The sequence below is a fragment of the Phyllostomus hastatus genome, unplaced genomic scaffold, assembly GCF_019186645.2.
Source record: "Phyllostomus hastatus isolate PE091 unplaced genomic scaffold, TTU_PhHast_1.1 phas_scaffold_501, whole genome shotgun sequence".
Classification (NCBI taxonomy): domain Eukaryota; kingdom Metazoa; phylum Chordata; class Mammalia; order Chiroptera; family Phyllostomidae; genus Phyllostomus; species Phyllostomus hastatus.
The window spans coordinates 20775468-20790439 of NW_025334033.1; the positions used below are offsets into that span (position 1 = coordinate 20775468).

A 14972-nucleotide genomic window follows, 5' to 3' on the forward strand; every position below is an offset into this window, starting at 1 on the left:
TAGTACATACACAAACCCACCCACCTGGGAATCAGCACCAGAGGGTCCAATTTGCTTGTGGGTACCAGGGGAAGTGACTTAAAGTGGAGCAAGAGCCAAGCAAGAGGCATTGTTTCCTCTCAGAAACCTCACCCACACACAACACTACAATGCCGCAACATGGGTTGCCCCGCCCTGGCAAATACCCAAAGCTCTGCCCCTTACAATGTGACAGGCATGCTGAGACAAAAAACAATATATATCCCAAATGAAAGAACAGATCAAAGCTCAAAAACTAGAACTAATTGATGAAGACATAGTCAACCTATCAAATGCAGAGTTCAAAACACTGATAATCAGAATGCTCACAGAAATGGTTGAGTATAGTCAAAAAATAGAGGAAGAAATAAAAGCTATGCAAAGTGAAATAAAAAAAAATATACAGGGAACCAACAGGAAGAAAACCAGGACGCAAGTCAACAATTGGGAGCAGAAGGAAGAAAGGGACATTCAATCAGAATAGAATGAGGAAACAAGAATTCAAAAAAAAAAAAATCAGGAGAAGCTTAGGAACCTCTGTAAAAACTTTAAACATTCCAACATCCAAATTATAGGAGTACCAGAAGGAGAAGAGGAGGAGCAAGAAATTGAAAACTTCTTTGAAAAAATAATGAAAGAGAACTTCTCCAATCTGGCCAAGGAAATAGACTTCCAGGAAGTCCAGGAAGCTCAGAGAGTCCCAAAGAAGTTGGACTCGAGGAAGCACACACCAAGGCACATCATAATTACATTACCCAAGATTAAAGAGAAGGATAGAATCTTAAAAGCAGCAAGAGAAAAGGAGAGAGTTACCTACAAAGGAGATCCCATAAGACTATCAGCTGATTTCTGAAAAGAAACTTTGCAGACAAGAAGGGGATAGAAAGAAGTATTCCAAGTCATGAAAGGCAAGGACCTGCATCCAAGACTACTCTATCCAGCAAAGCTATCATTAGTAAGAGGGCAGGTAAAATGCTTCCCAGATAAGGTCAAGTTAAAGGAGTATATCATCACCAAGCCCTTATTATATGAAATGTTAAAAGGACTTATCAAAGGAAAAGATGATAAAAAACATATGTAGTAAAATGACAACAAACTCACAACTATCAACAACTCAACCTAAAACATAAACTAAGCAAACAACTAGAACAGGAACAGAATCACAGAAATGGAGATAACATGGAGGGTTATCATCAGGGAGGGGGAGAGAGGAAAATGGGGAAAAACATACAGAAAATAAGCATGAATGATAGGTACAAATAGGGAAAGGTTAAGAATAGTATAGGAAATAGAGAAGCCAAAGAACATATATATAGGACTCATGGACATGAACCAAGGTGGAGGAAGCAATGCTGGTGGGAGGGGGGTGCAGAGCAGTGGGGGAGAAAGGGGAGAAAAAATGGGGACAATTGTAATAGCATAATCAATAGAGTACATACATTTTTAAAAAAGATTATTTATCTTTAACCTTTGGCATTTTAATTATTATGTGTCTTGGTGTAGCCCCCTTTGGATCCAACTTATTTGGGACTCTGTGCTTCCTGGACTTGTATGTATATTTCTTTTGCCAAATTAGGGAAGGGTTCCTTCATTATTTTTTTCAAGTAGATTTCCAATTTCTTGCTCTTTCTCTTCTCCTTCTTGTACCCCTATGATGCAACTGTTGAACCTCTTGAAGTTGTCCCAGATGCTGCTTATACTATCCTTGTCTTTTGTATTCTTTTTTCTTTTTGTTGTTCTGCATGGTAGTTTTTTGCTTCCATATATTCCAAACCATTAATTTGATTCTCAGCTTCATCCACTTTACTGTTGTTTCCCTGTACATTGCTCTTTATTTCCATTAGTGTATCCTTCATTTCCAACTGGGTCTTTTTTTTTAGCTGTTGAGGTCCTTGCAAAATTCTTCAGCATCCTTGTAACTAACTTTTGAATTCTGCATCTAATAGATTGCTCATCTCCATTTCATTTAGATCTTTTTCTGGAGTTTTGATCTGTTCTTTCATTTGGGCCGTGCTTCTTTATCTCCTTGTTTTGCTGGCCTCCCTGTGTTTGTTTCTGTGTATTAGGTAGAGCTGCTATGCCTCACTGTCTTGGTAGTGTGGCCTAATATAGTAGGTGTCCTGTAGGGTTCTGCAGCACAGCCTCCCCTATCACCCAAGCTGGCTACTCAAGGTGTGCCCTTTGTGTGTGCTGAGTACACTCTCCTCTTATAGTTGCTGTTGGCAGATCAATGGGAGGGATTTACTAAGACTTGAGTAAATTGGAGAAGTTCTTCATTATTTTTTTCAAAGAAGTTTTCAATTTCTTGCTCTTCCTCTTCTCCTTCTGGCACTCTTATGATTCAGATGTTGGAATGTTTAAAGTTGTCCTGGATGTTCCTAAGCCTCTCCTCATTGTTTTTGAATTCTGTTTCTTCATTCTGTTCTGGTTGAATGTTTATTTCTTCCTTCAGCTCCAAACTGTTGATTTCAGTCTCAGTTTCCTTCCCTTCACTGTTGGTTCCCTTTATTTCACTTTTCATAGCCTTCACTTTTCCCTCTATTTTGTGACCATACTCAACCAATTCTGTGAGCATCCTGATTACCAGTGCATCTGAACTCTGCATTTGATAGGCTATCTCTTTGTTGCTTAGTTGTATTTTTTCTGGAGCTTTGATCTGTTCTTTCATTTGAGCCATATTTTTTGTCTTGGTGTGCCTGTTACATAGTAAGGGGTGGAGCCTTAGATATTCACCAGGGCAGGGCAACCCACATGCTGAGTTGTGGTGCTGTACGTGGGGGAGGGGTCCGAGAGGGAACAATGCAATCTGCTCAGTTCTCTGCCACCTTTCAGTCACTTACCCTGGTATACCCACAAGCAAATTGGGCCCTTCTGGTGCTTATTCTTTGGTAAGTGGGTTTGTGTATGCTCTATCACCCTGTGGGTCTCTCCAACAAACAGTCCTGTGAGGCTGGGAGTTTTTCCTGCTCCCTCAACCCCCACAGTTTTTTTTCAGTCAGGTTTTGAGGCTTTATTTCCCCACACTGGAACCCTGGGTTGCATGGTCTGTCTTGCTCCCCACTTGTTCCTCCCAGTTTATCTGCATTCAAATGTGGGACCGCCCACTCTTCCAGCCACTGCCTTGCTGTGAGTCCTCTCCACCTGGATGCCCGTCTCTGTTCCTCCTACCAGTCTGGGGTGAATGTTTCCTCTTTAACTCCTTGGTTGTTGGACTTCCATACAGTTTGATTTTTTGTCAGTTCTGGTTGTTTTTTTATTTTTAAGTTTGTTGTTGTCCTTTTGGTTGTGCAAGGAGGCACAGTGTATCCATCTACACTTCCATCTTGGCCAGAAGTCAGAATGTACAAGTTTTATGAACCTGTCATGGGCCTCTATATGCAGCTTCTTTTCATGTGAAACTACAGGCACCTGATGGTTGCTTCAAACATTGAAAGTCTTTTGACAACCTTATCTTGTCATTCAAGCAAGTTCATTCTTTTTTAAAAAAATTATTGTTGACACTATTGCAGATGTCCTTATTTTCTCCCTACACAAGTGTGTTCTTAATATTGTCACCATAGTAAGACAATACCATTCTGCTTCAGGGATAGTTAAGCTGCTGATTGTAGAACTCTCCAATTCATTTTCTATTAACAAAACTGAAGTTCTAATTTATTAAAATAAAAGAGGTATGCTATGTTCACATTTTCTTTTTTTCATGTTTTTAAATTAAATCGTTATTTTTATATATATTTTATTGATTATGCTATTACAGTTGTCCCATTTCCCCCCTCACTCTCCTCCACCCTGTACACCCTCTCCCACCTACATCCCCCCTTTAGTCATGTCCATGTGTCATATGTTCTTTAGCTTCTACATTTCCCATATTATTCTTACCCCCCTATCTATTTTCAACCTACAATCTATGCTACTTATTTTCTGTCCCTTTTCCCCCTCTCTCCTCCTCCCACTCCCCTGTTGCTAACCCTCCATGTGATCTCCATGTCTGTGGTTCTGTTCCTGTTCTAGTTGTTTGCTTAGTTTCTTTTGGTTTTGCTTTAGGTGTGGTTGTTAACAATTGTGAGTTTGCTGTCATCTTACTATACATGTTTTTTTATCTCCTTTTCTTAGATAAGTCCCTTAAACATTTCATAAAATAAGGGCTTGGTGATGATGAACTCCTTTAACTTGACCTTATCTGAGAAGCACTTTATCTGCCCTTCCATTCTAAATGAAATCTTTGCTGGATAGAGTAATCTGGGATATAGGTCCTTGTCTTTCATGACTTGGAATAGTTCTTTCTAGCCCCTTCTTGCCTGTAAGGTCTCTTTTGAGAAATCAGCTGACAGTCTGATGGGAACTCCTTTGTAGGTTACTGTCCCCTTATCTCTTGCTGCTTCTAGGATTCTCACTTTCATTTTTACCTTGGCTAATGTAATTATGATGTGCCTTGGTGTGTTTCTCCTTGGGTCCAACTTCTTTGGGACTCTCTGAGCTTCGTGGACTTCCTGGAAGTCTATTTCCTTTGCCACAATGGGGAAGTTCTCCTTTATTATTTGTTCAAATACATTTTCAATCTGTTGCTCTACTTCTTCCCCTTCTGGTACCCCTATAATTCGGATGTTGGAACGTTTAAAGATGTCCTGGAGGTTCCTATGCTTCTCGTTTTTTTTGAATTCTTATTTCTCCATTCTTTCCTGTTTGGTTGTTTTTTTTTTTTCTTCCTTCTGGTCCACTCTATTGTTTTGAGTCCATTTCCTTCCCATCACTATTGGTTTTCTATGCATTTTCCTTCATTTCTTTTATGGTAACCTGCATTTGTTCATCTAATTTGCGCCCAAAATCAACCAGTTCTGTGAGCTTCCTGATCACCAGTGTTTTGAACTGTGCATCTGATAGACTGGCTCTCTCTTGGTTGCTTAAAATGATGAGTCCTGGGGCACTGATCTGTTCTTCTGTTTGAGACATGTCTCTCTCTCTCTTTTTTAATTTTTTTGGTCTGGTCATTCTTGTTACGGTGAGGGGCGGAGCCTTAGATGTTCACCAGGGCTGGGCACCCCAGTTGCTAGATTGTGTTGTTGTATGTGGGGGCGGGGGTGGGAGGGAACAATGGTGGTAGTTTCATTCTCTGTGGGACCTCAGTCCCCTCCCTGGCATCCTGGGTTGCGTGCTCTGCCCTGCTCCACAATCGGCACCTCACTGGGTCTACCAGCTGCTGCTTGCATACTCAGGATCCACCTGCTGTGATCTTGCGCACCCCAGATGCCTTATGGGCCCCCAGTTGCCTTATGCGCCCAACTCTCTTTGCTCTCCTCACCGTGACCCGCACCGCAACCCGCACCCAGGTTCTCCTCTCTGCCCCTCCTACCGGTCTGGATGAACGGGTCTACTTCAACTTCTTGGCTGTCCAACTTCCATTCAGATAAATTCTCTATCAGTTCTGGGTGTTATTCTGCCTCTAAATTGTTGTTGTTCTAATCTTGGTTATGCGTGGAGGTATGGTGCATCCACCTATGCCTCCATCTTGGCCAGAAGTCTATTTTTCCACCTTTTCTTAAAGAATAGCAAGACTCAGTGTTATATATAACTTCACATGGAAAAAAAGAATGTATATAGAAAGACCCATCCAAAAATATTGTTTGCTCCTCAGTATAAAATCAAACCTCCAAGTAAATTATAGTCTGTTGTCTTGCTTAATGTTTCCTGGGACATCTACCCAAAGCCAAAATTGTTACATCTACTTGTCTGATGAAAGTTAAGCACTTAAAATACAGTTATTTTTCTCTAAAAACTGGCTTTATTTAAAAGAATCTGAGGCATAACACTACAAGAAACAAACTTACAACACATATTGTTCAAGAAAGCCTGCCATACATAATTTCTAATAGTAGGTTTATACACTGATAAATAACATTGTTTATACAATACACAAATGACATTTAGCATGATCCCTGAAAAGAATGACCAACAATAACATGGGCTGTTTTGATAGAACCTCTACTTATCTTACTTAGAATAAAAAACTACAATGTGGAAGATGAGTTAAAACTCCCAATTTTAAATTCTAGCATGGTGTTTAAAAAAGAGGTAAAAGCAATCAAAAGGAGAAAATTGTAAGAGTTAAATGTCTTTAAAAGAAAAAGAACTGGCTTACCACTATTTATAGCAAATATTAAAAAGTAACTCAGATTTGAGAATTATTTGGTTTACTACTTGGAAGCCCTTAGATATTCAATCTATCCATTATCTACTAAATTCTATCAGTTACTAAGCCAATTTTATTTCTCTGAAAATGTAATCTGTACATTAATGATATAAAGAAAATAAACAATATGGGGGTAACCTAGTCACTTCATAGTTTATTTAAATTTTTCCACAAAGCAATTCATGAATCACTTAATACTAACACTTCTTTAAACCTCTGATTTAAATAAACAGACCCAGTTCTAAAAGACTGTATGTGAAAACACCAGAAAAATATTCCTAACACAAATACTAAATTTTTAACACAAAAAAAATAGACCAATGAAAACACTGGGTATTCAAGTAAAATATAATGGGATGATACAGTATGGTATTTGGCATTTTTAAAAATATTAAGAACTGAATCAGATTTATTGCTATGTCAATCCTAGCAACAGTCAACAATCAAATGTACAAAACGTACCACAACAACCATGCCAAAAAATGATGTATAGAGATATCACTAACATAGCATAGGTAGATATTTATCTTGTAATATATATCATTGACATAATAAAAGGTTATTAATTCAGGATAGTTTGAATTGGTAAAAGTCTAAAAATTTGAATATTTTAAAAAGATATGCAGGTTAAGCACTCACAAGCATTCTTTTTCTTTCAAGCATATAATTTCAAACATACATATTTGCACTGGCCAAGTATTACCTACTATAATTATTTTGGGTACTTGTTTTAATGACAAAAGAATACTTTTAAACTAGTATTCTTCAATAAATGCCTCTAAAGATCTTAAAAATTTTCCAAGACTATACATTTTTCTTTAAAATCTTGACATTTACTAACAAATCTTTTCATCAGATAGTACAACGTAAACACCAATGAAGTCCTGTGTCATAGATGCTAATATTCTAGGTAAATTAGAAGAGTTTCATGGTATTGTGATACTGGCATACCTCATTTTATTGCGATTTGTTTTATTTACTTTATAGATCTTGCATTTTTTACAAATTCAAGGTTTGTGGCAACTCAGTGTTGAGCAAGTCTATTGACACCATTTTCCCAATATGCTCAGATGATAGCATTTTTTAGCAATAAAGTATTTTTAATTGAGGTATGTACATTGTTTTTTAGACATAACATTATTGCACACTTTATAATAAACTACAGACATGGTAGTGTAAACATAATAAAAAATGTGTGACTCACTTTAGTGTGGTATTTGCTTTATTGCATGATCTGGAACAGAATCTTCAGTATCTCTGAGGTATGCCTGTAGTTTCTTAATAGATGAAGTATAACTAATCATTTTGGTTATGGTAGAGTGAATGATACCTCTTTTGGTTGAAAAACATTAGATTAAGTTCAAAATCTAGTATATAATTTTAATGGTATGGGCTAAAAATATCCCAATATGAACTGTCAAGATAACTTCAGTAAGTTTTAACTGTAAGAGGAAGATCAAAATTTTAAGAAGTATTTATTGTATTATGAGTGTTATGAATTGCTAACATCAAAATGTACCCCTCTCTTCTATTTCAAAGATATCAGGCCATCTACTAATCCATAAATATTGATGTTTCACTTACTTCATAGAGTAGCTTAAACATACCAGCATAAGAAATAATTAGTATTACATAGTAATTTCCTTTGCCACAGGAATAAATGTTGGACAAAGTCTGGAAACATTTTATTTTCCAATTTGAATTACAGTAATTTTGCCACAGACCACAGCACTAGTGCATGTGTTACTTTAGACATGCTCTATGAACAAAACAAAAAATTACTGCAAAAATACATGTCACCAATGTGGAACACACTCAGTTTGTATAAAAGTACTGAACTAATATCCCAAAAAGAGGTATATGTAAACAGTACATAAGGAAGAAATAGTTTTAATATGAAACAGTCATTTAAGTCACATACATCATGATAAGAAGCAGGACTTTCTTTTATAAGATATTTTAACTAACAAGCAACATCATCTACATCATCTACAGAACAAGAAAGTACAGGTATTTAGAATACATTTTAGTATAATTGCAAGTAATTTGACAAACTATAACAAAGATGAAGCTTATCCACTGGGTTTCATGAAAAGTCTTCAATGAAATACAGGCAGCCTTTGATGTATTAATGTCTGGCTTACATATAGCCACTTACTTCCCTTCATTTCCCCTAGACCACTTGTCTTGGGAGATGTTAATGCCATACCAATCCTCCTTACTCCAAGGGTGGCTCTAAACTTCCATCATTGTACCAAGAGTTGGAAAACTGAAGATGTGACTTCCATATTGCTCTGTTGGCTAGATGAAATACAAAAAAGGAGAAGTTGCTAACATTTGTAAATGAGAAGAAAACCTCTGAGATCAGAGAAGTAGAAGAAACTTAAAATCCCAACAATCTAAAGGAAATTGTGAAGTACTTTCAAGAAAGTACCAGCCAATTCAAAAAAAAAAATACTGCTTCCTTCTGGTGCCTGAAATGTGGTCATTTTGTCTGAAATCTTAGATAGTAAAGATTCATTCTGAATAAACCCCCTTAAAAAAAGAAATTGAATGCTACTTTCTTCATGATCTTCATTTGCACATCTTGATAGAAAACACCTTTCCCTTAGAGTTTAGTCAACCACAGCCACACAAAGAAAGAGGAATTCTGATTGGATGAAAGATAGGAAATTCTGAAGCACAGGGCATCCAGGAAGGGAAAAGGCAAGTTGGCTTATATAGCCTCCCACCAGAGAGGTAAGAAGACAACTGGGAAACACACCAAAAAACTTGAACTTCCTGAATCACATCAGGAAGAAGAAAAGAGCTCTGCTCCTTTCTTCCACCTACACTGACTGGTTCCCTAAAGAAGCTATCACACAGCATGATACTACAGGTTAACTACATCATGCTTTAAATAAGCCTTTATGAGCTTCCCTAAGAATCTAATCATCTTATATAGAGTTCTAAACCACTATTTACAAATAAATTTTGGGAGTCTCAATACTTTTAAATTTTTAATTAAAAAATCTAAAATAGCATAAATGTTCATGCATATGAAACCCATACACTGCAAAAAATCCAAAACCATTTAGAGCTCCCTTTTCATTGCTTATATATTTGTACGATTAAACACAATCACTATAATGTGTTGGACAAGTACTAGCACTCTTAATTTGTTCAAGATGAACAAGTTTGAAAAAATATTGAAGACTCCTGATACATATTTGGATGATTAAAGTTGGCAGACTTCATGGTGACCCACACTACTGAGTTTTTTTCCTATTACTAGTCAGGATTGGGAGTCTTAAAATAAAAAACCCCACCAAAAATTGGATTTCTTTATACTGTGTTAATCTATGAAGAATAAACTAGTACAAGAAAATCTTCAGTTTTATGTACATAATCTTCTAATATGGATAACAAGAATCGTAACAGTATTTCACACAAAAGGAAAACACTAATCACAAATCTAAATTCTAAGCCCTCAACCTGAAGAATTGTTTTTCTTTACATGCTAAACTGTTTCAGTATTAGTTCAGTAGCATCTAGAAGCAAGTGTACCAGGAAGTCTAGTGATATTAACAAAGCAAGTTCTGAGAAAGGAACTGATGCTTTAGAACTTTCCATTAGTAACCTAGCTTTGGGGAGAGAGCCTAACTACCGATAGTCAGCCAGGGTGAACTTTGGCAAAACAAGAATGTAGGAGAAACTCCAAGATTTCCTGCCTCTGAGTGTGTGTGTGTGAGAGATGGGGCCTTTCAGTGAAGGGAAAGAATTACACCGAAAAGGTGCAATGCTACTACTGGAAGATTATTCCACCTGTGTGTACTTCTTTCCATCACTGAATATTTTTAAATGTTTAGGGAAGCTCATCACTTATCTTAAGAAAGCTACACTAATTTGTATAACAGCTTTCTTTGGGTCAAACTAGGCAAATTAGTATTTGGCCATTCTTAGAGTTCATCACTTTCCCTACCAAAAAGGATCTAGATAATTTTTGAGTTAGTGTTATTTAGAGACAAAGGTAGAACTATAAGAAAATTAATTGAAATCATAATAATAAGAAATTAAAATCATATATAATAAGAAATTAATTGAAATTAAAATCAGTTACGCTTATAGTTTGCCTATGATTCATTGTCACAATCAACCACATTCTTGTAGTTGTTCTTTGAACAGTTTGAACACATTCTTATTTAAATAAGATACTTTGAAGACCTAAATACCTGAAGAAAAAATTACTTGTTTGTAAGTTAAAAAAAGTTACTTGGAAATAGAAAATGAAAGAATTGCATTACAAATCACAGATCTTTTGACTAGCTTGGGAGAGGTGGTCATTTTCACAAAACAACTATTGAAACTGTAAGCAACTGAGGGTTTAAGACCCCACAATCCATTAACAATGAGCACAACTCAAGAACTGCCATGTAAAGTGTTAATTCTTGCAGACATTGGAAGGCTCTACTCAGTATCTATCTAACTGCATTCAGTCATTAAAAAAAATCTGATCTGATGCTAGGACTGGGCAAATAGCATGCAGTGCATCATGTCTTAAAAATCAGCACTCTAGGATTTCAAGAACATGACTAGGTCCTTAAATATTTAGAAAATGTTGTGTCTCTAACAAAAGCTACAGTGTAAGCACGCTAGGATCTTCAAGTATGCTACTGAACACATCAAATGTCAGTCAAAAATATTGCATTTCAACCTGCTTCAACTAGTAAAGTTTTCACACAAAGAAGTGCCTATTGTTAGAGTTTATTTCATTTCCTAGAATTGTAAAGACATATTATTTTACAACTATTGAAAATACTTTGTACTCACCTCCAACTAGTCACAGGTAAATGCAGAAAAATTTATATTACTTTGTACCATATGAAATTGCTGTTTTTGTAGGTCAAAAACACTGTATATAAAAGCTTTATTCAATTAAAATATATACCATGAGTAGCAATAATTCTCTTCTAATAGGATACTAAATATTTCATTTTTATAAAAATTCATCATTTGTTAGACTGTTTAAATTGTTGAAATCCTCAATTGCTTCTTCAGTTGAAAAATGTTATTTGTTAGAAAAAATCTCAAAAAAAAATCTCCAAATAATGAAAAGGATGGCAGTTCATTGGATAAAAAGGCTTGGGGACTAACATGGACATGACAAAATAGCCCAATTCAATTAATTGGGCTATTAACCAAAAGATATTTTCTAAGTCAGATTTTTCAGGCCTAATTTTAGCTTCTTGTCAATATGCTGCTGTTATTGTTCATCAGGGTTTAAATAGTAGTGATTAATTATCCCTTTCAGATTACCACATGGTCTTCAGAACTTTTTTGGTTCCGATGAAGATGGCGCAGGTTTGGGAGCCTCAATGACATCTAACCATCGTATAAATTGCTATTAAATGTCATTTTGGTCACGGGTTATGATCCACTCCCACAACTGGATTTCTGATGTTTTGAATCTTAACTAGTTCACCTCCAGCCGTTTCCATTCTTTATCATCTCTTAAGAGGACACACTCAGATCCATTTTTATACTTTCCCCAGTCACAGCAAAATTGCTGTAAGGCCTTAAATTGTTGTTTGTAAGTTAGCTTACACCTTAGCTATTAAACTGACCTTTGCTTAAAATGAATTTTGATCTCCCTTAAGGCTCATTTTTTAATTCACCTCCCCAGAACAAGATTTTTCAAACTGTCAGTGAGTTGTTTTTTAGCCCGCAGAGCACTCTAAAGCCAAATTTATGTTTCTACCCATCTCATTTGCAGTATATTCCAGATTGGAATCATGTTTTTAAAAGTGTTCACAATTCTCCTGAGACTACTATATTATTTATTTCTCTGGAAAACAGTAACAAAACAACCAATAATCAAAGAAAATGAAGAAAAGCCTAATACTGTTACAATTCTACATAGCACAACTAATAACATACTTTGTCAACTCTAGTAACTGAAGTCAATTTTCAACTGATCTAATATTAGCAATTTCATGTGGTACAATTCACAAGTTAATCAACAAATACATACTGAGCATCTACTATAGGCTAACACTAGTCTCATATCTGTATAAACAGATATCCTGAAGAGATTGGCTTGAAATATGAAAGTCACTAATTTCAAGGACCCTAGTCAGGGAGCAATATGGTGTCATACTTTGTTATTTTTAAAAACACCTATTAAAATGTATATTTTCTTCCATGTGATAGCTACATATATTTTTTTTTCTGAAAACATGTTAAATGAATCCTTGAAAAAGTTTTTGAAATAAATGTTCAATATGGAATCGCCCAAGTTCATCACTGAAATACACATTCTTCAATGGTGCTAACTTTTAAAAGTCAAAACTTGCCTGCATTTGCTATATATTATTTTGAAACTTCAAGAGGCTTTTTTGATTAAGAACAACTAGCATTTATTTGTATAGTACTTTCTAAAGCACCCTCATATACATTACTCTCATTTAAGATAGCAAATGAAGACTACAAAATTTGCACTAGTAATGAAGTGGAATAGTAGTAAAAAAAAAGTAAATAATCTTTTTGCATGTGCATTTAAAAAAATATTGTAAAACATTTAAAATCCTGTGTCACTGAACCTTTGTAATACACAAGGGGAGAAAACCCCACTTCAGTTAATGCCTGTGATTAAGCATCACTGCCCACTGCAGGTGGACCAAAAGTTTCTCTAGTGCGCATTAACTGGACATCTTTCTCAGCCATACAAGTATCACAGCCCCATACTGCTGATGCTTCTGCTGTTAGCAGGCCATAAGCTGTTTCAGTCATTCCAGTGCAGATCCGATGAAACCATTTCTGACAAGATGCTTCACATAAGATGGCATCCTGATCATCATTCACTTCATTTGTACAAATTCCACAAGGATACACTGGGTCGGAAGAAGAATGGCCATGACGGCTTGGGTGGAGAGAGGATTTATTGCTTTTTTCAGTGGTGCACGTGTCTGCTGCACCTCTAGGTTGTCGTGGCTTATTCTGTGTCCCATTTGCATGGCTGTTGTTTGTAGCTTCGGTGCTACTTGAACGGCTATTCTCTTGATTTACTGCATTGTTTCTATTAACGTTTTTTAATTCAATATTACTCTGATTCACTGTGTCATCCATATTTAAGTGAGGTGGATGAGCAGAGGAATTTTGATTAGTGTTTTTGGTTGCTCCTTGATTAAAGTCTGGTTTTGGGGGTGGTGCTTTTGCTTGACCAAAAGTATTTGGAGGAGGAATAAAAGAATGATTAGATTCTAATGGAGAAGTAAAATTTGAATTATTTCCGGGGACAAAGTTAGATGCCAAGTCAGAATTAGATACCTGGCCAGCATTCTGTGGAGGAATCTGATTGAAGTTTTCAGCAGGATTTTGTCTGAAATGTTGGTTAGGTATATTAACATTCTGACTTAGTGCACTATTATAAGATGGATTTCCAAAACTAGAATTATCATGTGGCCCAAAGTTAAAAGCATGAGGCCGATTAAAACCCATGCCCAGAGGATTCTGAGGAAATGGGTGTGGCTGATTCCTGAGTGAGTAAGGACCACAGTATGGGGCAGACATTCTTGGAGGAACATGAGGTGGCATTCTGAATGTGCTATATCCTCCAAAACCAGGATAACCAGGGCCAAGATATGGATTTGATGAAGGTAGTGGTTTATAGGAGATAGTATTATAGTTGTCATCAAATGGATTAGCAGCCACTAGATGGTCAGAGTTTGGATTCGGTGGTGGAGCATACTCAGACAGTGGAGGAAAAGAAGGCCCCTGAAATGAGAATATAAAGTAAAACACATGTTTTTTGATAAAAAAGTCATTAAAATTGTCCTGTTATGAAATCTTAACACTTATGAACCTAGTTTCAGTAAAATTTCTCTTGCAGTGTAATAAAATTTAATTCTTCACTTGACTTTTGGGTTGCCCAATATTGGGTTGGCCAAAAAGTTTGGGGCTTCTTCCATGTAAGATGGCTCTAGTAGCACTTAGTTGTCTTTAACTTCATTAAAAACAATTCTGTTAGATTGTATTGAGACAGCTGTCATATCGGCATATGGTTAAAAAAAACATTAAAATTAGTGAATTTTTGTGTGGCCATTTTAATATTGAAGATGGAAGAAAATGTCCAACACTTTGGGGTATTATGCTTTTTTCAAGAAAGGTAAAACTGCAACTAAAATTCAAAAAGATTTGTGTAGTGTATGGAGAAGGTGTTGTGACTGATTGAACATGTCAAAAGTGGTTTGTAAAGTTTCTTGCAGGAGATTTCTCTCTGGATGATGCTCCATGGTCGGGTAAATCAGTTGAAGTTGATAGTGATCAAATCGAGATATTAATTGAAAACAATCAAGGTTATACCACACAGAAGATAGCTGACATTCCCAAAATATCCAAATCAATAAAGTTTTTGGTGAAAATGAAAAATATGTCTTTTATTTTATGGAAAAAACTAGACAGACTTTTTTGGCCAACCCAATATTTATATATAATTACATTTAATGATAAAAATGTGTTGGTTTCTTTCACTTAAAAAAGGAAATAAGATATGCTTTTCTGAGTGCAAACCCATTGTTACTTCAAACTCTGAAAGCATTTAACCTTCAAAAGAAAATTCATTATAATTTTCATTTAATATGTTTGCCTATAACTCTAGAATCTTTCACCTAAAATTCTAACTAAAAATGCCTTTTATACTCCTAAATAACCATAAAATTAAATAATTAACAGGATCTAAAATTTTTTCTAGCTTAACTTCAGGGAATAATTATTAACTTATTCCCAAAGCACT

The 14972-nt window shown here is 35.8% G+C and overlaps 1 protein-coding gene across 3 annotated transcripts in view; it reads right to left on the reverse strand.

Annotated features, from left to right (window-relative positions):
• Positions 1-5822: 5822 nt before the first annotated feature.
• PYGO1 (pygopus family PHD finger 1) overlaps positions 5823-14972 on the reverse strand; it is a 34452-nt gene continuing 25302 nt past the window's right edge. For all 3 annotated transcript variants that reach the window (XM_045822914.1, XM_045822913.1, XM_045822915.1), the window contains one exon: positions 5823-13954. In XM_045822914.1, the coding sequence (XP_045678870.1) occupies positions 12830-13954 (1125 nt within the window). In that variant the 3' untranslated portion in view covers positions 5823-12829. The remainder of the gene's footprint in view (positions 13955-14972) is intronic.